The sequence below is a fragment of the Muntiacus reevesi genome, chromosome 9 (assembly GCF_963930625.1).
Source record: "Muntiacus reevesi chromosome 9, mMunRee1.1, whole genome shotgun sequence".
NCBI classification, from domain to species: Eukaryota; Metazoa; Chordata; class Mammalia; order Artiodactyla; family Cervidae; genus Muntiacus; species Muntiacus reevesi.
The window spans coordinates 29,288,519-29,312,724 of record NC_089257.1 but is presented as its reverse complement, the minus strand read 5'-3'; the positions used below and the strand labels follow the sequence as shown (position 1 = coordinate 29,312,724).

Below are 24,206 nucleotides of genomic sequence, written 5' to 3'. Positions count from 1 at the left end.
TATTTCATGAAGTTATTCTTATAACTTATTCTTATAATTTCAAAATATTTTAGTCACCTACATTTAGTTAAGACTTTAAGTTTGAAAACATTAAAATTAAGGTTTTATAATCCATTTTTTCAAATATAAAACTACTAAATCAAAAACTACTGTAAGATAAAAATCAAGTGCTGTGAATAAATATTTTAAAAGTAAGTACTCCAAGATCATAACACTGACAACACTAATTATCTTTTCTAGTCTTGGCAGTTATGTTGCATACTGTTTGGGTGACTGATGGGATAATTTCACTTCATTTTCTCTCAGTTTATTCTGAACCGTGTAAGAGAAGAATATTAAAATAATTAACACCTCTAAACAAAGTACTTGATAAAGTTTTTGGTTGAAATAAAATGCTTTAAAGAAAAAGTCAATTAACTAATACATGATTCTAAAGCAAGTAAATCCCCATCTGCTAAAGGAAAACACTAAGAATTTCTGATTTTAAAAAATAGTCTTTCAGTATTAATATAAACTATCTTAAGACCTAAGGTCATATACTTTCAAAAGAGCCCTTTTTCTATTAGCAAATTGAGCCAGCATTTCCTTAATTATCAAAAGTATGTTGATATATTTTAATATCATTAAACATTTTATTCACTAAAAACATTTAATTCAGCAGGAATTGAAGCAGTCACAAAAAAAGGTAAAACATATGACAAATTACTCCCTTTCCTTATATCTATGCACAGTTGGATTTGTTAATAATGGCCTTCTATCTAAAAGAACACCAATGTATGTAAATTAGTATTTAATCTCAAATATAAGTCTTTACCAATAGCAAATACATTATGTCACCAAACTGGAAAAAGCATAAAGTACACTATGAATCAACTTTTCTATCTTAATATTTTAATAAATTTTAAGTCATATTTAGTTTATAGTCTATATATGTCTTACATAATTTATGAGTCATATAGATTATAATAAGGCAACATATTCTAAATAATAAAAAAGCATATTCTTTGCCTTGATCACCTGATTTTTTTGCTGTTGTTTATAAAATTAATCACAGTTAGCAGGAAAGAAATCGCTTTGAGCTTCATGAATGACATCCAAGAGATGGAAAAGGATTAGTTCTCAGTTGCTGCCAGTTATAGCGCCAGGTGGCTTTTTCTGCAGTGAAGGTGTTACCGATAATCCCATTACACTGGTACTAAATCTTGCAGACATCAAAATTATCACCAAGGTTCCTTTTCATCCCATCCTTTCCAAATGACTGGAAGTCGCTTCACCTGAAAGAAGTCAAATCCACATGCAGCTGCTATTTTAGCAGGCAGCAAACTCCCTGAGAATGCCAGTTGTGATTCAATTTTGCTGTGCTGGTGGCCCCCTATTCCCTGTCCAATAATACATCTGTTAAAAAATCCTACAGCTACAAATCAAGTTTAATCCTACCAGGGACCTCATGTTGGTCTTGTCTTCCAAAAAGGCAGCAGGTTCTGTTGTCTATCTGCTGGCGTCCAGGGAATACCCTTCAAATCCCAGCCCTACTTAGAAGAATAAGCTAAGGATCACAAAACATGACCTCAAAAACCCTGATATGACTATATTCTGACCCAGAGGCATTCATTCTAGGTGAAGATTAGAACTTTGCATAATAAGATTACACAGCAAGTGAATGATATCAAGGGACTATCCATATGCAGCCGCCTGGTTTTCTATAGACAGCCTGTGCTCTGCAATATGCAGTGCAGACGAAAAAAAGCTTGGTCTTTCTAGCTGAAATAAAATAGATTCACATAAATTAGTTGGCCATTTCCAGATTCCTAAATCCCCTATTACATCTTTTATTGACAGCTCCTGTGAGGATAGCACAAATGTTATTCCTTTTTATTCTGTGCTTCTATAACAATCATGCTCTGTAATTGAAATGTACATAGATTATGGCTAGAAATTAACATCTTGTTTGCTGTAATCTTGGATTACAATTGACTGTGTACATAATAAAATTAGGAAATCAATGGATGGATTTATCATCTCCAAGAAACTAGAGGTATTGTTTAAAGAATAGTTTAACATTTTATGTCAATACTTTAAATGCATAAGTCACAAAGAGAAGTCAATAAAAATTTAAGTGAGTAAAAGAATACAACAGGCACCAGCCAATATCTACATGAAGGTTAGATTGCATAAAAATTAGCTCATTTCTTTAAACATTTAGAAAATGTGAATTATTCAGAAGTTTCACAAACAGGATTTTCTCCCTAAACTATACATGAACAAGAAGGTCCATGACACATAATAAGGTCTCTACTTTGTTATAAAGTAGGTACAGTAGCAGCAGTATTTTATACAAATCATCTTGATTTTATATTTTTAAATATCAGAACCAATACAAATCAACTGTAATTGAGACTTTTAGAAAACTTAACTGTATACCTTTAAGGTACTCAGTGAAATAACCTCTCTTTGTATTTGCATATATACAGAGCATTTATTAATAAAATGCATGGAATCCTAGAGCTATTTAAAAAACAGTATTTTTATGTTCAGCTTTTTTCTTCAAAGAAATTTAAAGCTATACTAACTTTAAGCAAACATACATGAAAAGAGAGATTCATATTTGTTCACACAAATACCTATCCAGAAAAATTCTAAGAATGTGAAAAGGAGTTCTCAACTTTATTCAAAGAAATAAAAAGTATCAAGATTTGTTATGGAATTCTTATAAAATTAAGCTCCTCAGTATACTTGAAATATGACTTATTTGATAAATTTGATTTGCCCACAAGTGTTGAGGAACATATCACATCCACTATGCTGGCCATTAGTATTTCCTTATCATCACAATACCTGTAAGCATATCTACATAATATCTGATAAATACTCAGGGGGCATAATTCTGTTTTTGTCTATGAATCATGCACCAATATCATCAGCACCAGAGCAACAAAAAAGACTGTGATTTCAATTTTGCAGCACATGAATACTCTTTGATTACCTTTATTAGGATAGTACAGAAAAACAATGAAGAATGCAAAAAATACACATTTCTGTTATGATTTTTATATATAATACTATAGAGCTACAGTATTCAACAAAGTAGCCACTAGCAACATAAGGCTATCAAGTACTTTGAGACATGACTAGTCCAAATTGAGATGTAAGTATAAAATATACACTGGACTGTGAAGATAGTACAACAAAAGAATAAAGTATCTTGCATTAATTTACATGTTGAAAAGATATTTTGAATTTAACAGGTTAAATAACATATATATAACTCGCATTATATTTCTATTGAACAGCACTGCTTTAGCAGACCATTTCCAATAATATATTCCTAAACTAACTGAAATTGTACTATTAATAAAAACACTAAAGCAGAGGATTATTTGGAAAAACAAACATTCCAGTATCAAATCTGATAAAAAAGCTTAGTAAAGAAAAACAAAATGCTGTCATTTTATCTTCTATCTCATATTTCTAGCTTAAGGGCAGTAAGGGAAAAAAAGGGGCCAGCCAAATTGATAACCAACATGTACCAAAAATGAATGATGTTTTATAGTTACAAAACTGCTTTAGTACAATAAACTTAGGTTTTTTAGAAAAACTACATCTTGGGCAATTTCCTAAAAGACTAGTAAGGTAAGTGTGTAACCCCTCATTGAGTCCGATAGACAGAAACTTCAAAAGAGTCTATATCTAGAATGGGCCATGATTTTTGCCTAAGGTGCTATATTTATTTATATTCAAATTTTAAAACTATACTTAAGAGTAATAACTGTAATAGAAATATGAAGCATTTAGTGTATTCAAAGTTTCAGCAAAATTTAAAAGATCAACTTTATAAACCACTATAAAGCTGCTTTTTCATTAGTCTTCTCATCATTTCACCAATGTAGGTAAAGAATAAAAAATCCATTAACAAAAAGGGTTTTACAGAAACAGAGTAAACTGTAAATAGCTGAAATATAAAACATATACTTAATTTAATTCAAGAAAGTTAATGGCTGATTTAGTATGACCACAGACAACTGATATGATACAATTAAAATACAAAGTCTAACTCTGTCACACATTGGAATATTATTTCAATATAAACACAGTATGTAAGATATTAATTTAAAAGTTGCTTTTTCATAATTATTCCTTCATAATATAGATCTAAAAGCACTAAGATAAAGATGAAATGTGAGTATCATTAATAAGATGGGTAAAATGTAAAGAAATTCCTCATGACCTAGCCATGCCACTTTTTCCTATCCTTTAATTATTTAAGTTCTTTTATGGATACAAGTATCACAAAGACATAGACACACAAAAAACCCCAAAATAACAACAATAACAAACTTTCTAGTCATCAATACATGAGTGCAATGATATTCAGTCTAAGTTAATCCCCAGACATCCAAATTCATGAATAAAAATTCATCAGTTTTAAATACACTGAGCCTATTAAGCAAGAACAAAAGCATATGCACAAAAGAGCTTTTAATATATTTCAAAGCCCACAAGAGCCATGGTCTCATTAAAATTATAAATTACACAAACATGGAATGAAGATTCAAACTGCAGTGCAGCTAAGCAGATTACAGAAAACCCCGCGTTCCATATGATAACACACCATGGCCCTCCCAGATGGGGGCTTGGAACAAAAAGGCCATCACCACAGCTAGGGAAAACCTCCTTGTGATCTCTGGTTTCTGTTCAGCAGATGACAGCCAAATAATATGTTGATTATTCTGTTTGTGCTGCTAAGCTTGTAAGATGGAATAAAAGCGATATGATCTATTGTGAACCCAATGCTAATGTGTTGCTCCACTCATAAATAATATGCTGAATTTATTTTGAAAATATCTTTTATCTGAATTTCAGTTTTTAAATGCATGAATTAAAATAAAAGTCAGGATAAAATTATATTTAATGTGTTGCTTTAAACTAAAAAATGTAGATGACAATGAAAAATATCTAAGTGCTTAGCTAAGAGTCAAGTATAATCACCTTTCTTTATTAATAATTTCAGCACTGTGATCAGAGACAAAATACATTTTCAAGTAGGCAATTATATCTCATGAAATACAAATGTAAAATTTAAAAATAGAATAATCATTAAGCTAACAAAAAACATTATTGACAAGATAAAAACTAAAATACCAGGGTATATAGAAACACTTTGCTACAACGTAAATAACAGCACATAGAAGAAATATCTAAAATATTTTTGAATAATAAAAATATCACTGAAGGCCTTGTGAATGTTCATAACTTGTATACAAATGAATGCTCACAAAAAAACCTACTTAAGATCAGAATGATGAAAAAGAGGCCTATAAAAATAATTTTCAAATAGTATTTATATTGCTTTGGTGACAAAAGTTAATACCTATTTTTTCTCAATTAAATATCCTAAACTTTAACAGAGTAAACTATACCCAAATGAGATAACTAGAATTATGTCTGTAAACACATCACAAAATTTCATGGATAAACATTTTTATGAAAGATAGAATTGTTAAAAATATTAAAAATCATAACATTTTCCAACCTCAGAAATTCTTCGCTGAATTTTCTAGTGAACTTTACTTAAAGACAATGAGGTACATTATAGGTGCAGGTGAGGGGCTTCCTAGGTGGCTCAGTGGTAAAGAATCAGTTCAAATGCAGGAGATATGGGATCAATTCCTGGGTCAGGAAGATCCCCTGAGGAAGATATGGCAGCCCACTCCAGTATTCTTGCATGGAAAATTCCATGGACAGAGGACCTGGCCAGCTACAGTCCACAGGGTCGCAAAGGGTCTGATGCAACTGACCATGCATGCAAGGTAATCATACAGATTACACACTACTTCCTTAAGGGAGTATTCTGGAGGAGGTACATGATGACGTTCACTTATAAAAGTGCACTTTGTTCTTCTGCCTAGAGACATAGACTGAGTTTAAAAAGAGAAGCAAAACTGCCTAACATGAAAATATAGTCTGAAATTACAGATGCAAGTGAAAAAATTACCAACACCTTTAGAGAAAAACAGAACATCCTCAGAGTAGACAATCACTTCTTAAGACACAAAAAGCATTAAACATAAATGACAAGCTAGATTACTTTAAAGTCATAAACTTGTCCATCAAAAACACTATTAGTAGACTGAAAAGGCAAATCTCAGGGTTGGGGAAATATTTGCAATACCTGTACAAAGAAGGACTCATATTCTGAATATATAAAGAACTCCCCAAAATCAAAGAAAAAAACAGCCCAACAAAAAAGTGGGCAAAGAAGTGAACAGGCACTTCACAAAAGAGAATAATCCAACAGTCAATATACATATGAAAAAGTGCTCAGTTTCATTAATCATCAGGAAGCTAGAAATTAAACGACATAACTCAGTACTTTATACCCATCAGAACTGAAGGATGAAGAAGATGGGGAAAATGAGGTGTGAGCAACTTAAACTCTCACATGAATGTAAACTAGCACAACCATTTCAGAAAACAGGCGATTTTGATTAAAGTTGGAAATAAACATAGCTATGATCCAGTAATTTTGCTCCTAGACATGTGCTCAAAAGAAACATGCAAATTATAAAGTATATATTTAACATTATATGGAAATAACCCAAATGTCCATTAACAGAATGGATAAAAAAAATAGTTGTGATATAGTCACAATGGAATGCAGTAATCAAAGTGAACAGATTACAACCACATGCAACAATGTAGATGAATCTCAGACACAATCATTAGCAAAGGAAACTAAACATAAGAAATTATACTGTGCAATTCTATATATAAAATACAAAGGCAAAACTGTTATAATCTATGATGTCAAAAGTCAAGGTAGTGGTTATCCTTGCGCAGGGAGAGAAACAGAGGATAGAAGAGAGTATGAAGGTGTCTTCTAGAGTGCTGACTGATAATGTTCCTTTTGGTATCTCGGTGCTGGTTACATGATTGTATTTGGCTTCTGAAAAATTCCTTGAGCCATCCACTTATAATATATGCACTTTTCCATATATACTCCTTTCTTTAAAAAGGCCATTTTGCACATAAATACAGATACACAAAGGGAGTCAAAATCATTATCATAAGAAATTTAGGAAAAAGCAATGTATATAGAGGGGCTTCCCAGATGGCTCAGTGAGATTCTTCATTGCTGCTAATGTAGGCGACATGGGTTCTATCTCTAAGTTGGGAAGACCCACTGGAGAAGGAAATGGCAACTCACTCCAGTATTCTTGTCTGGAAAATTCCACAGACAGAGGAGACTGACGAGCTACAGTCCATGGGTCACAAGAGTCAGACATAACTCAGCGACCAAACAACAACAACAATGACGTGTATATAATCTAAAGATGAATGAAAGGTTCATATACTACTTATCTGAAAGATCAAATCTGCAAACCATAAGGTAAGTTCCTGAACTCATAAATGAAGGAGCAACAGCCGTTTACCTATTATCTTCCCTCAATTCCCAAACTAAAATACCATATTTTCAGAGGTAACTGGCCTCTCTGTCAGGAGTAGCTACGGGGACTGCTGCTATCATAACAGTGCTTCTAAAATTGTCTCAGGACTGAAAATTGTCCTCATGTGAGAAACTAAAGTATGACAGAAGATCAGGCAAGTATAAAGAATATGTAGGCCATTTTCCCCAGTGCTCTCAAATTTCATAAGCTTTTATTATGAAACCTTATTACCTAATTTAATGGGAATCTTTTGAAAACATTCATTTTACTTTTCAGTGAAATTAAAATTCTTTAGTATCAATATCCTACAAGTTAAATGAAAATTCATGATAATTTGACAACAAATTAAGCTATTACTGTTGTTGTTTATTTGTTAATGTCTGACTCTGCAACCCCCTGGACTGCAGCACACCAGGCTTATTATTCCCCACTTAAACACTTTCCCTCACTTCTATGCTGGAATTAACACATGACTTACAGCACTGTTTTTCCTTTATTGAAAAGATACTTTAAGAAGTCAGCTAAAAGAGATCACCTAAAGATTACATAGCTTATATTTAATTTGTATAATAAATATTCAGTGCTAACTATATCCCAGGCTTCCCTGGGGCTCAAGGGTAAAGAATCCACCTGCAATGCAAAAGAGGCATGCAGAAGATATGGGTTTGATCCCTGGGTCAGGAAGATCCCCTGAAGAAGGAAATGGCAATGCACTCTACAATTCTTGCCTGGAAAATCCCATAGACACTGGAGCCTGGTGGGTTACAGTCCACGGGGTTGCAAAAGAGTCAGACACAACTGAGCAACAAAACAACAACTATACCCCAGACTCTGGGAAAAAGGAATGAAACTGGCTAACTTTATGGAAAATACAACAGGTTCATCCCTTTCTCTCTCTTTTGATTAACAAAATTATTTTTTAACTAATAACATATTCACATATTCAAAAACAATCTAAAAGATATATAGTAAAAGTCCCAACTAGTTTGTTTTCCCTACGCATCAACATGTAAGATTTAGAATTTGCATACATGTCCAGATTTTCTTCATGCAAATATAAGCAATTATGAATATTGATCTCATTCCTCATCTCCTTTATACAAAAAATAGTTTACTACACACTCTGAACATTGCTTCCCAGGTGGTAAAGAATCTGCCTGCCAATGCAAGAGACATGGGTTCAATCCCTGGGTCAGGAAGATCCTCTGGAGGAGGAACCGGCAACCCACTCCACTATTCGTGCCTGGGAAATACCATGGACAAAGGAGCCCTTGCAAGCTACATGACCCGCCCACGGGGTCACAAAGAGTCGGACATGACTAAGCGACTGAGTACTGTTGAAGCACTGCTTTTTTCAAGGGTAACAGTGTTCTGAATCTTCATACAGAGAACATACTTTCTATTTTTAAAGCTGTAGAGTATTTCACTGTACAGCTATGGCAGAATTCATTTAACCACTGTGGCCCCATGGACTGTACCCTCCTGACAGGCATTAGGCATGCTTCCATCTGCTGCTATTTCAAAGGAAGCTATAATGAAAACTTTTATGCATATGTCATTTTATAAGTATTAATAAGCATTTATAAGTATTAATAAGTATTAATACATATGTCATTTTATAAGTATTAATACATAAATATATCTGTAACAAATTCCCAGAATTGGTTCTGAGACAAATGTGTAAATGCATAGGTCTTTTTCTACAAATTACTAATTTTTCTTTTACGGGAGCTCTGTCATTTTGCTTCTACCACATATACGTCTCAGATGCATCCCAGAAAAAGCTAGTCCTCAAAGAGGTTCTCATTGGAAAAAACTGTATGAAGCTCTTTGCTTCTTTTCCCCCAAATGCACATGTAAAATTTGCTGACTTAATTTTCAAATTGAAAAAAAATCTCATTGATGTAGGGAATCATAATATTAACACCTAACATGCTGGGATAGCAACTATCTTTCTTCCTGATATTTCCTTTCATTTAAAAACAAATATACTCCCTCCACTCCAAATTTTTCCTTTAAATTCACATTCAATAATTTATAATTGGGGAAGCAGTCAAACATGCATTTCCGTTTTAAAAGAATGTTTTCCAGAAGCACTTTAAAGTTTTCAGAAAACCAAATCCATGTTACATCTATATTTTCATTTACAAAACTATCATTTCAAAGGTGGTTTAATTTTTATGACTGCCATTTTCAACAGGCTGTGTTACATAATATACTGTTTTTCTTTCAAACCCTATCCTATCAAATATTTCATAATTAAAAACAGCCCCTTGAGTTCCCTGGGCTTCCTATTTAAGGAATTCTTAAGAGAGGAGGGTTCAATTCCTGGATGCGGAAGATCCCCTGGAGTAGGAAATGGCAATCTGCTCCAGTATTCTTGCCTGACAAATTCCATGGACAGAGTCTCATGGGCTATAGTCCACGGCGTTGCAAAGAATCAGACACAACTGAGCATGCGCGTGCACACACACACACACACACACACACACACACACACACAAGTAAATCCAGTTTCAATATTACTGCTTTGTAAGAAAATATGTACAAGATAATTCTTATTCCACGAATAAAGATATAACAGTATTGACACTTGGAAATCTATGTTGCATTTCAATCATCCATAAATCAGTTGTAAGATAATCTCATTCCCCCGGAACAAAGTGGCAAGACTAGTTCCTGATCCCAAAGTAAGTTTTAAAAGCACACATTCTATGCCCTTAATCAGCACATGGGGCAGAAAAAGATCTCACCTAAGCAATGTATATGTAAACGCTGATTTTTACATTATAATGTCAGTATAATGCACTGAGAGCAAAAAAATAAGAATTATCTAACAAAGGTAAAACAAAATAAACAAACAAAAAAATGTCATCATAAGTAGCACCCAGGACATAAAAGTTTATCACTCTAGGACAATTTAGGAGAACAGGCATATACAGCATAACGATCTCTGCAGAAATCACATAAATTACTCTATGAAATGACTGTTGTTCACAATAACTTTGAGCTATCAAAACAAAACCAAAACAAGTTACATTATACTCAATTTGTCTTAAGAAAACAAAGGGTACATTTCATATTTCAAAAACATTTTAGAAAAAATATTCCTACGAAATAAACTTTGGCACATAAAAGGGTAAGATTCAATTATTCACAAATTAACAGATGAATAATAATAGTATACCACTTGTTAATAAGAGCCCAGTGAATGAGGAATTACGTAAGTAAAATTCTCACTCAAAGTGATAATATACTATAGCTGCCTTTCAGAAGATGAACTGTGATAAGGTACAATAACATTTCAGGGGCCTTTATACATACAATTCCCTGTGCAAGGCCAGGTCTTGGTTAAGAGTCAAAAGAATATCTGATAATTTCTAAAAGCTAGTCATGCAAATTTTCCACTTCAATGACTGGACACACTCAAGAAAATATCCTGACTTAGCTTTTCACTTTGTTTTCTTTAAATTGTGACTGCCAAGTAGACAGGCTGGTCTGGTTTCTAGCTCCAACCTACTAAACAACCTTGCATAATTCACTCAACCTCTCTAGTTCTCCACAGTTTCTTCATCAGTAAAGTGAAACTATATAAAACATGATATGATAGTAAATGGAATCGTGTTAATAAAGTAAACAAAGAGTTACTACATTAGGTCCTGTATCTGTATCTCATGTATGTATATTATTTTTAAACTGTCACAAGTTACATGGCATTCTACCATATATTTAAGGCCTACAGTAAAGAAATTATGATCGACTCAGAATCTTTTTCAGTATTTAATATGAGTTACTCTCAGGATATAACAACTTTCTCATGTACTCATTTGAATTTATTTAAAATACCACTATAATCATCTATCTTTAACCCGAAAATGTAGGACTTTTCCCACATGACACATAAAAATCAACATATAATATGTAAAACCATGTTCATGGCAATGTTAATTAAAACAGTCAAATACCAGAAAGAACCCAAACATCCACCGACAACAGAATGAATAAATTCTGCCATATTCATTCCAAAGGAATAACACATGATAATTAAAATGAACAAAATAAAATTACATGCAACTATGTACATGATCTTCAAAACACAATGCTAGGTAATGGAAGAAAGAATGCATATGACCCCAGACAACGGCACTCACCAGTAGGTCCAGCTGTGTCCCATGCCACCCCACAAAGGCACCCCACAGCGGCACCCCACAGCTGCATCAGTATTACATTATAGAAGTCTAGCACCAACCCAAAGAGAAGTACAAAGGTGATCACGGTCTCCAAGTGCAAATCAAGATCCAATCTGAATTCTGAGACTGGTTGTAGGGCCTGGGGGTGCTCACCAGCTCCACTGCATCTTTCTGGGTCTGTGATCACAGTTACCACCCCTACCAGCACTACTAAACCCAGCACTGGAGACCCTGTGGTTAACACTGGTGACAGAGGAAGTTAGGACCTCTGTGGACTGTGAGGACTTCTTCCAATTGTTGGAAGAAGGCACACGCTTAATGATCCTAGAGTTCAGGCAAATTTAGAGTTCCAGCAGGAGTAGGCACTGTCATACGGCCTGGCCGGGGGAGAAGCCACAGCGCGGCAAGGACACTGCCCTCGTTACCTGGTTCATATACACGCAAACTCTTGAGACCTCTTTGGCCTGAACATCTGCGCCACATTTTACAGGATCTACTCCGTGAGTTGTGACTTTCAAGTACTTGGTCCAAAGAAAGTACTCAGGGAGCTCATCCAGTTGAACCTTCGTGATGCTGCTGCAAGGCCTGGGCCACATGTTGCTGGGAATTTCCTCCACCCTTTGCCATGCCATGGAGGGGGCTGAGAGGTGACAGTGACAGCAGCAGGGTCGCCTCCATCCCTACTGAGGAGGGGCTCTGAGCTTCTGCCCCAGACCCGTTCCAAGAGATACCCTGTGAGGATTGCGACAACATCAGGTTTGGAGACCTGCAGGCAGTGCAGACTACTGTTGGCAGCATTATGAGAGGCTCTATTAGCATAATGCTTTCCATGCCTCATTCAAATACATTCCTCAAGAATGCTGTCTGTAATTAGACTCCAACTAATAAAAATAAAGGGAAAAAAATAAAAAATAAAAGAATGCTGTCCTTTCTTAGCCGACTTATTGGCCTTTCACTTCTCCTGAAAGACAGGCTTATTCCTAGACATCCTGATCCCAATCTGACTGCTGCTACTTCTAAATTCCCTACAACTCCTCCTTCCCCTAAGCTCTTCAGTACAGCGAAGCCAGCCCTCTCTGACTTGACCTTATAATCTGTTTCTTCATACCCTTCACTATGAAGATAATAAAAACATTTCCAACAAAAATATAAAAATGTTTATCTAAAAGAAAGAATACATATGAACCCCAAAAGATCAAAATGAGACAAAAAGTGAACATACTGCTGAGGAATACACATAAAAGTGATAAAATTATATAGAGAATTATCTAATTATTAGGAAACTGTTTACCTTAAAGAAAAAGAAGATTATACTAAGGGCTTCTGGGATGTCAGTAGTGATCTATGGTTACTGAATATCTGCTTTATATTTATTCATTTTATTATACATTTATGTTTCTATATAGTTATATTTTATAATAAAAAGGTTTAAAAATTATATACTTTCTGAAATAATACAGTCTTAAAGGGAAGAAAGGGCACCTCTTTTTTTTTTTTTTTTTTACTAACAACCTTGTAATTTCTTGGCCTACATTTCAAATTTTTATTGCAATATTTTAAGAATAAATAAGTTATTATGCTTAATTCTCCAGAATCCTAATTGAGAATAGATTTCATAGGCTTTCCAAATGGCCACACACACAAAAAGAAACCAGACCATTAAAGAGTGTAAGATTGGTTCTCCTTCTACATATTTGCTGAGCTCTATGTTGTATCTGTCACATTTTCTTCTTTTCAAGAAAATGTATGCTTACTTAAAAAAAAAATCTACGTTACATCCAGTTTATCCATTGGATAAGTCTATGTTTATCCAATCTACGTTGCATAAAATCTACATTACACTTTATGCAAACTACACTCTAAAAAGTATATAATAACTTAGCTCAAAAGTAGGAAGACAAATATTTTCAACTCTCACAAGTTTAAAAACAATTTTAAGAATACCTATGTTTGCATTCACTGTGAGGGTTTGTTACAGGACGGACACAGATATGACACTTCAGGTCCAATCCAATGTCACTCTGTGTGAGAATGGGTCACTGTGTGTACTAGAAAATACAACAGTTAGATTACAGGATGGATATACAAAACAAGGTACACTTGAGGTTTACTGCATAAAATTTAATGAAGGGTGAAAGCAAAAGTTGCTCACTGTGTCCAACTCTTTGCGACCCCTTAGACTATACAGTCCATGGAATTCTCCAGGCCAGAATACTGGAATGGGGAGCCACTCCCTTCTACAGGGGGTCTTCCCAACCCAGGATCAAACCCAGGTCTCCCACACTGCAGGGAGATTCTTTACCAGCTGAGCCACCAAGGAAGCCTAAGAATACTGGAGTGGGTAGCCTATCCTTTCTCCAGCAGATCTTCCCAACCCAGGAACCAAACCAGGGTCTCCTGCATTACAGTTACGGGTATTCACACAAAATAGATCCAATAGTGTCTAATTTAAATTATACTGAAGCTGTTTTAAATACTACATTTGGAAAAACAAATACACAGGGCATTTAAATGATTATATGATTACAAAAGAGATAATACTAATAATAAACTGACAAACTGCAAAAACATGCATACAAATATAATCTAGGAAATCCTAAAAGTTCCATCAACTACAAGCATCCTTTAATATATGCTTGATACAACTTTCAGATGCCACTATCCAAGAAGCACACATAATAAAATTTAGAAACAAGACTGTAAGCACTTTCATTAGGCTCCAGATATCAATACAATGGCAACAGTATTACCCAAAATGAAAACAGAGTTGTTTTGATTATATATTGTTGTTTTTTTGGTGTGTAAATAAATGCACTCAAGGATTTCCCACCAGACTGGGTCCAGCTAATCAGTTATTTGCCCATCTATTAAGGGCCAAACTTTAAAAAGTTACACTATGTCCAGCAGGGAGCAGTATTACAACATCCACAAGACTTAATGACAACATGAAACGGACAGAAGAAAATGAAGGGGAAAAAAAAACCCACTTACCATAGGTCTTTACAATAATACACTGAATTTTTACAGTATTTACAGGGCTTCCAGAAAAAAACATCTAAGGCATGTCTCAAAGCAAATATAGGTGATCCATAGTACCAGGATTCCTAAAACAGGAAATCAAAATTATATTAGGCAAAGGTTTCTTTCAGTCATATTTAGTTGAAATAGTACATAATATGACTAAATGTCTCTGTTACTAAAGTGCCATCTTCCTTAGTGGATCAATGGGATTTGGAAGTCAGATATTCAATAACACTTCGGGTCAAGTGATTTTAAAAAGCAGAATATTATTTTATTTACCAGAGAATTTAAGTAGAGAGAAGGTCAGTGGATGAAATAATATGTCAATCAACCCAGAGAGAACTGTGGTCAAGGACTTAACAGGAGTTGTTAAACCAACCACATACAGTGTTGATATATCAAGCCCTTCTAAACAATTTGCAGGTTATAGAGAGGATATGACATTCATTTCTGCATGTCAGCATGAATGAATATCTAGGGTTAATTTTAAGAATAAAAAGGCAACAGAGAGGTGGCTTGTAATGCTGGTATGTTAAGATTGTTTAGCCAGATATTTAATGACTACGAGGAATGCACATGATACTGTAAAAAAATTCTATGACCAGTCATAATATGTCAAAGGCAAAACATATTATGTTTAATATTCTAGATGTCAAAACCTGCCTCGTATTCAATGATAATAACTCCATGTCAGTTCTTATGACTGAGGAAATAATGTATCACCACTTTCTTTTTTTTTTTAGGCCACACCATGCAGCATGCAGGATCTTAGTTCCCAGACCAGAGACTAAACCTGTGGCCCCTGCAATGAAAGTGTGGACTCTTAACCACTGAACCACCAAGGAATCCTAATGTATCACCACTTTTACCTGAAACATTAAATAGTTTGCCTTATGTGTGTTTACATGCAAAATTTCATTGTTTACACTAAAAACCAAATTTTTGCCATTAGAAAAAGATAACATATGAATATTTACCTTGAAATAGATATATAATAAAGTAGTTTATGTAGTACAAATAACATTTACTTGAAATGTAATAAATAATTCTACTCTTTTCTTCAGAGAAAATGACATGAGAGAAATGACTTGATGGCTGGTAGAAACAAAGATATTAAGGAGATTCTGGTGAATGTGCAGAAAGAAGTAAATAGGATAGATTCTCCATCATCCTAGAGAATATATGTGTCAGGAACAGAATGATCCAGAAATAGGAACATTGAGGGGGCTTTTGGTGAAGTCTCAAAAATGGAATGAGACATTGAACAGGACAGGAAAGGCAGTCTTTGTTACAGTGTAGCAAAACTGAAATGTATTCTAATATTGTGTGAAAAGGAGAACATATAAGTGATAAACCTGGATGTCTAGTTGAGATTTCCAAGCAAAATATTTAAGGCGTGTACGACTTTCTCCTTGATGCTTATGGTAAAATGTGAAAGAGAGGATAATAAACTGAGGAAGGATAAAGAAGAAAAGGAGATAAACTGAGGAAGTTAAGCAAAAAGAAATCATTACTTGGTGATTTAGAAAATTTTTAGCATGTCTAGATTGCAAAAAAGATTAACATCACAAATTATTAGGAAAATGCAAATGAAAACCACAAATGAGATACAACTTCAAACTCATTAGAATGGCTATCACCCAATAAAGAACCAAAGTTGCCAGGACATAAGAGAAATTGGAACCTCTGTGTATTGCTAGAAGGAATGCGAAACAGTTACGTCACTGTGGAAAACACACTGGCAGTTCTTCACAAAGTTAAACATATAATTTAGCAATTCTACTCCTAGGTATACACCTAAACAAACTCTAACAGATACTCAAACTCCAACATTCATTACATTATCCACAACAGGCAAAAAGATGGAAACAGGACAAGTGCCTGCCAACAGCTGTATGGATAAACAAAATGTGCTATATACACACAATGAAATATTATACAGCCATAAAAGGAGTGAAGTGCTGATACATAAGACGGACGAACTTTGAAAAACACTGCTAAGTGAAAAACATTATGTAAATGTTAACAAAGAACAAATATTACATGATTCCTTATGTGAGGTAAGTAGAGAGGCAAATTCACAGAGACGGGAAATAATCTAAAGCTACCAGAGACTGCAGTGATGGAGTGGGAAGTTACTGCTCAATGAGTAAAGTGTTTTCACTTGGGATAATGAAAAGGTTCTGCAAAAAGATAGTGACAGTGTTTACACATCATAAATATAGCTAATGCCACTGAACTGCACACTTTAAAAAATGATTATAGTAATAAATCTTGTATTATGTATATCTGGGGGCCTCCTTGGTGGCTCAGATGGTAAAGAATCCACCTGCAATGGGGGAGACCCAGGTTCGATCCCTGGGTTGGGAAGATCCCCTGGAGGAGGGCATGGCAACCTACTTCAGTTTTTCTTGCCTGGAGAATCCCCATGGACAGAGGAGCCTGGCAGGCTACTGTCCACAGGGTTGCAAAATGTTGGACACAACTGAGCAACTACGCACACACACATACTTTTACCACAAAAAGCTTTTTTCCTATGAAAAAAGGGACCAAATTCTTGAGTCAGCTGAGAAGGTTAACATAATGACTTCAATTAGAAAATTAAGACCAGGCTACTGATAAGCTCTAAACTGAACAATTCTAAAGTTCAGTGAGGGAAAATGATCATCATATATGATAGTAATTCATTAATTCCATATGAGTTTATTTAGGAAATGTTAATAGAAAAAGGAGCCTGGCGTGCTGCAGTCCACAGGTTCACAAACAGATGGACACAAGTTAGCAACTAAACAAAATAAAACAAAATATAAAAAGGAAGCAAGGCTTGCTCTTCAAATTTTTTAAAAATAACCGTAGAATATCAAACAGACTACAAAATTAATTTCAAATCTTTCATTCTAGAGAATGATAAAACTGTAATACAACACAGACTTTAACTTGTTTTTAACCTTCCATTTTGGGGAATGAAAAAATACAAAAGGTAAGAACATGCCCTTAAAATCCAAAAGATTTTTAAAAGAAAGTATTTTTTAATGATTAAAAATCTTATTTCAGTGCTGGACAACTCTGGTAGAAAGTTCTTTAATCTGAGTTGAAAATGAAATTTCTCTGCTCTGGAGAAACAAAGGGATCTAATTTCTCTTTCACAAGGTTAAGATAGGTCTTCTGAAACTCAAAATCATTCATCTCTGAGTTAAATATGTCCCACTTACTATCCGTTGTTTCATATCACAGTCTCTAACCATACTGATATCTCTGAATTTACTCATTTTAGCAGAACAAATATGCCTCATTGCTTAGGCAAATATCCAACCATAAATTGGCCAAATAAAGGGCTAATTCAGAAAGATATGAATGCTAAGCTTGGGCCCAGGTATAAACAGTAAATAAAAGCCTGAATTTTGTCATGAGACAGTTCATCACTGTTGTGAAACCAGGCTCTATCATTTATTAGCTATGCGACAATGATAGTTAATTTTACATGTCAACTTAACTGGGCCATGCAACGTCAAGAAATTTCTGTTCAGTTCAGTTCAATTTAGTCGTTCAGTCGTGTCTGACTCTTTGCGATCCCGTGGACTGCAGCACACCAGGCCTCCCTGTCCATCACCAACTCCAGGAGTTTACTCAAACTCATGTCCATCAAGTCAGTGATGCCATCCAACCATCTCATCCTCTGTCGTCCCCTTCTCCCTCTGCCTTCAATCTTTCCCAGCATCAGGGTCTTTTCCAATGAGTCAGTTCTTTCCATCAGGTGGTCAAAATATTTGATCAAACATTATTCTGGGTGTTACCGTGAGGGTGTATTTGGATGACATTAACATTTGAATCCACAGACTAAGTAGACTGTCCTCCCTAATGTGGGCAGACCTCATCCAATTCATTGAAGGTCGGAGTAGAATGAAAGGCTGAGCCTTAGACCACTAAGAGGGAGTGAAAAGCATCAACATATTAGAGATTCTAAAAAACTTTCTAAAAGCGTAATAGTGATAGGTAGAACATGACAAAAAGAGCAACAGTCTAGCATAGTGTTTAGTAAGCTACAGTTCACTAAAATCTTCACAGGGCAAATCTTCCAGGCTACCCTCTGCTGTTGTATACCCTGCAAACTAAGACTGGCTTTTATACTTTCAAATGGCTCAAACAAAAGAATATTTTGCAACATGTTAAACTATATGAAATTCAAAATTTAATTTTCATAAGCAAAGCATTATTAAGACATAGCTGTACTCATTTTTTAATATAAAATTGCATTTTCATGGTAGAGTTAAAAAGGGATGAAAGACGACATGTGGCCTACAAAACCTAAAATACTTACTATTTGGTTTCCTAAAAAGCATGCTGACGCCTGGCCAACCACACACAGGATGGTCAGGGAAGATGGAACTTTTCTCCCTGTGGCAAGGGCTGAGTCAATACTTGAGGAGGATAAAAATGCTTTAGCCTGCCTGGGACGAAGTTAGGTGAATGAAAGTATGGTGGTTGAAAATCTAGGATAGGCGCCTCCTTATCAGGCTATTAGAAAAAGGCCTGTCCTGTCTGTCTGTTCTCTGCTTATCCACCTTGATCAAAACACATCAATAAGTCCTACCTATAAAAGCAACCTACAGATTTAGTGCAATCCCTATCAAAACACTCATGATATTTTTCACAAAACTGGGACAAGGAACTCCATAATTTATATGGAACCACAAAAGACCCTAAACAGCCACAGCAACCTCAACAAAAAAAGAACAGATGAAGGTATCACACTCACGGACTTCAGATTATACTACACAGCTACAGTAATCAAAACAGTACAGTACTGGCACAAAAACAGAACTATCTATCAATGGAACATAACAGAACCCAGAAATAAACCTACATATCTATGGCTAATCTATAACAAAGGAGGTAAGAACATACAATGGAGGAAAAAACAGTCTCTTATAGACTGATGCTGGGAAAACAGGAACAGCTACACGTAAAAGAATGAAATCAGAACATTTTCCCATACCTTATACAAAAATAAAATAAAGACCTAAATCTAAGACCAGAAACCACAAAACTCCTAGAAGAAAACAGCAATACACTGTTTGACATAAATTGCATCAATATATTTTAGATCTGTCTCCTAAAGCGAATGGAACAATAGCAAAAATAAACAAATTGGATCTAATTAAACTTAAAAGCTTTTACACAGCAAAGGAAATTATTGACAAAACAGAAAGAAAATCTACTAAATTTGAGAAAATATTTGCAAATGATATGATTGATAAGGGGTTAATATCCAAACTATATAAACAGCTTAAACAATTCAAAATAAAAACAAAAAAACCCAAACAACCCAGTTTTTTAAATGCACAGAAGATCTGAATAGATATTTTTTGAAAGAAGACATACAGATGACCAACAGGCACAAGAAAAGATGCTCAATATTAGGAATTATAAGAAAAACATCAATCAAAACTACAATGAGATATCACCTCACAACTGTCAGAAAGGCTATCACCAAAAAGACCACAAATAACAAATGCTGGTAAGGAGTTTGAGAAAAGGGAACTCTCATATGCTGGTGGTGAGAATGTAAACTGCTACAGTCACTATGGAAAACAGTATGGCGGTTCCTCAAAAAACTTAAAACAGAACTACAAGATCCAGCAATTTGACTCCTGGATATATATTCAAAGAAATCAAAAACGCACAATTTTAAAAGATACATGCACCCCATCGCTCATTAGTCAGTTCATTTACTCAATCGTGTCCATCTCATTGAGACCCCCGTGGACTGCAGCATGCCAGGACTCCTCGTCCATCACCAATTCCCAAAGCTTGCTCAAACTAATGTTCATTGAGTCGATGATGCCATCCAACCATTTCATCCTTTGTCGTCCTCTTCTCCTCCTGCCTTCAATCTTTCTCAGCATCAGGGTCGTTTCCAATGAGTCAGTTCTTCACATCAGGTGGCCAAAGTATTGGAGCTTCAGGTTCAGCATCAGTCCTTCCAATGAATATTCAGGACTGATTTCCTTTAGGATGGACTGACTGGATCTCCTTGCAGTCCAAGAGATTCTCAAGACTCTTCTCCAACACCACAGTTCAAAAGCATCAGTTCTTAGGCACTCAGCTTTCTTTAGTCCAACTGTCACATCCATACATGACTACTGGAAAAACCATAGCTTTGACTAGATGGACCTTTGTTGGCAAAGTAATGTCTCTGCTTTTTAATATGCTGTCTAGGTTGGTCATAGATTTTCTTCCAAGGAGCAAGCGTCTTTTAATTTCATGGCTGCAGTCACCATCTGCAGTGATTTTGGAGCCAAAGAAAATAAAATCTGTCACTGTTTCCATTTGCCATTGCTCATAGCAGCATTATTTACAATAGTCATGATAAGAAAGCAATGTAAGTCTCAATCAACAGATGAATGGATAAGGAAGATACAAAAATGCAATTTTGCCATTTGCAACAACATAAATGGTCCAGGACTGTATTTTACTTAATGAAATAAGTCAGACAGAGACAGATAAATACTGTATGTTATCAATTAACGTGAAATCTAAAAGTAAAGTGAATAAATACAACAAAATGGAAACAGACTCACAGATATAGAGAATAAACTAGTGGTTACTAGTGTGGAGGGGCTGGGATAAGGGAAAAGACTACTTTCTACCATCCAAAAAACATGCACATGCACACACACACACACACACACACACACACGAGGAAAAACAATGGAAAGGATCCAGGGAATACAGGGCAGGAAGAGAAAAATAAATAGATCCTTAGATACATCTTTGATGTAGAGCAGAGGTTGTGAAAGTAGGGCCTAATAAGCCAAATCCTGCTCACTCTATTTTAGCAAATAAGGTTTTACTGGTACACAGTCATGCTCATTTATTTACATATTGTCTAAAATTGCTTTTTTGCTATGACCACAGTGCTAAGTAGTTGCAACAAGGACCATATGGTCTGCAAAGTCTGATATAATTACTATTTGGTTTTCCTAGAAAAATTTTGCTAAATATTGATTTAGAGTTATATTGTAGCAACTGGCAAAACATAGCTTTTAAATTTAAATAATTAAAACAAAATTAAAAATTCAGTTCTGAGTCATGGCAGCCACATTACAAGTATTCAAAAGTCAAATGTATTTAATGGTTACTATACTGGTCAGTGTAGATACAGAATATTTCCATCAACACAGGAAGCACTACATGGCAGGGTTTACCTGGAAATTATTATAGATTGTTACAGTTTTATTTTAATTCTTGCTTCTAAAAATGCAACAATGGAGGGCGGGCAGTCAAGATGGTGAAATAGGTCACAGAATTCATCTCTCCTCACAAGTACACCAAGGATATGTCTACAAATGAAAATTTCTCACAGAGCAGCTGCTGAACATTAGTGGAAGACTTCAGACACCTAAAAGGACAAGAAAAATCCCCTCACAACCAGGTAGGAGAAAGACAGACAGACAGAAAGGAGGAATCAAAAAAGAGACCAGCACCACTGGTTGGAAGCGGAAGGTAAGGAGAGATTCCTTCACCAAGAAAAATCGCCTCATGGTGGGCAAGTCAGATGAGACAAAAAGGCAACTTTAGGGGATCGTGGGAGAGCATAAAGGACAGAGAGTGGAAGAAACCATAAACAAGATGAAAAGTTAACCCTCCGAATGGGAAAAAGTATTTTACAAGTGAAGCAACTGAAAAGAAAATAATCTCCAAAATATACAAACAGCTCATGCAGCTCAATATTAAAAAAAAAAAAAAAAAAAAACTCAATCAAAACATAGGTGGAAGACCTAAATGATATTTCTCCAAAGACATACAAATAGTCAACAAATACATGAAAAGATGTTCAACAACACCAGACAGTCAATACCCAAATCAACCATATTCTATTCAGTTGAAGATGGAAAAGCTCTATATGATCAGCAAAAACACGATCGAGAGCTGACTGTGGCTCAGGTCATGAACTCCTTATTGCAAAATTCAGGCTCAAATTGAAGAAAATAGGGGAAACCACTAGGCCATTCAGGTATGACCTAAATCAAATTCTCCATGACTTCACAGTGGAGGTGACAAGATTGGATCTGGTAGACAAGAGTACCAGAAGAACTATGGATGGAGGTTCATAACATGCAGAGGAGGCAGTGATCAAAACCATCCCAAAGAAAAAGACATGCAGGAAGGCAAAGTGGTTATGTGAGGAAGCTTTACAATAGCTGAGGAAAGAAGAAAAGTGAAAGGTAAGGAAGAAAAGGAAAAGATATACTTAACCGAAGGCAGAGTTCCAGAGAAAAGAAAGGAGAGATAAGAAAGCCTTCTTAAAAGAACAATGCAAATAAGCAGAGAAAAACAACAGAATGGGGAAGACTAGATATCTCTTCTGGAGAAGTCAACGGCACCCCACTCCAGTACTCTTGCCTGGAAAATCCCATGGATGGAGGAGCCTGGTAGGCTGCAGTCCATGGGGACGCTAGGAGTCGGACACGACTGAGTGACATCACTTTCACTTTTCACTTTCATGCACTGGAGAAGGAAATGGCAACCCACTCCATTGTTCTTGCCTGGAGAATCCCATGGACGGGGGAGCCTGGTGGGCTGCCGTCTGTGGGGTCACACAGAGTCGGACACGACTGAAGTGACTTAGCAGCAGCAGATATCTCTTCAAGAAAACTAGAGAAATCAAGGGAACATTTCATGCAGAGAAGGGCATCATAAAGGACAGAAATGGTAAGGACCTAAAAGAAGCAGAAGAGATTAAGAACAGATGGCAAGAATACACAGAACAACTATGCAAAAAAGGTCTCAATGACCTGGATAATCACGGTGGTGTAGTCACTCACCTAGAGTGGGACATCCTGGAGTGTGAAGTCAAGTGGGCCTTAGGAAGCATTACTACAAACAAAGCTAGTGGAAGTGATGAAATTCCAGCTGAGTTATTTAAAACCCTAAAAGATGATGCTGTGAAAGTGCTGCACTCAACAAGTCAAGATTGGAAAAGGTCAGTTTTCATTCCAATTTCAAAAAAGGGTAATGCCAAAGACTATTCAAACTACCCTACAGTTGCCCTCATTTCACATGCTAGCAAAGTTATGCTCAAAATCCTTCAAGCGAGGCTTCAGTAGCACACGAACTGAGAACTTCCAGAGGTACAGGCTGGATTTAGAAAAGGCAGAAGAAGAAGAGATCAAATTGCAACATTCCTTGGATCATAGAGAAAGAAAGAGAATGTCAGAAAAATATCTACTTCTGCTACACTGACTACACTAAAGTCTTTGACTGTGTAGATCACAACAAACCAAGGAAAGTTCTAAGAGATGGCGGTACCAGAACATCTTACTTGTCTCCTAAGAAACCTATAATCGAGTCAAGAAGCAACAGTTAAAATTGGACATAGAACAGCTGACTGGTTCAAAACTGGGAAAGGAGTACAACAAGGCTGTATATTGTCACGCTGCTTATTTAACTTCAATGAAGGGTATATCATGCAAAATGCTGGGCTGTATGAATCCCAAGCTGGAACCAAGATTGCCAGGAGAAATATCAATAACCTCAGATATGCAGG

At 35.5% G+C, this 24,206-nt stretch overlaps 1 protein-coding gene across 2 annotated transcripts in view; it reads right to left on the bottom strand.

Moving 5' to 3' along the window:
• IMMP1L (inner mitochondrial membrane peptidase subunit 1) overlaps positions 1-24,206 on the bottom strand; it is a 71,388-nt gene that overhangs the window by 40,112 nt on the left and 7,070 nt on the right. For both annotated transcript variants that reach the window (XM_065943917.1, XM_065943918.1), the window contains exon 2: positions 14,627-14,739. In XM_065943917.1, the coding sequence (XP_065799989.1) occupies positions 14,627-14,690 (64 nt within the window). In that variant the 5' untranslated portion in view covers positions 14,691-14,739. The remainder of the gene's footprint in view (positions 1-14,626; positions 14,740-24,206) is intronic.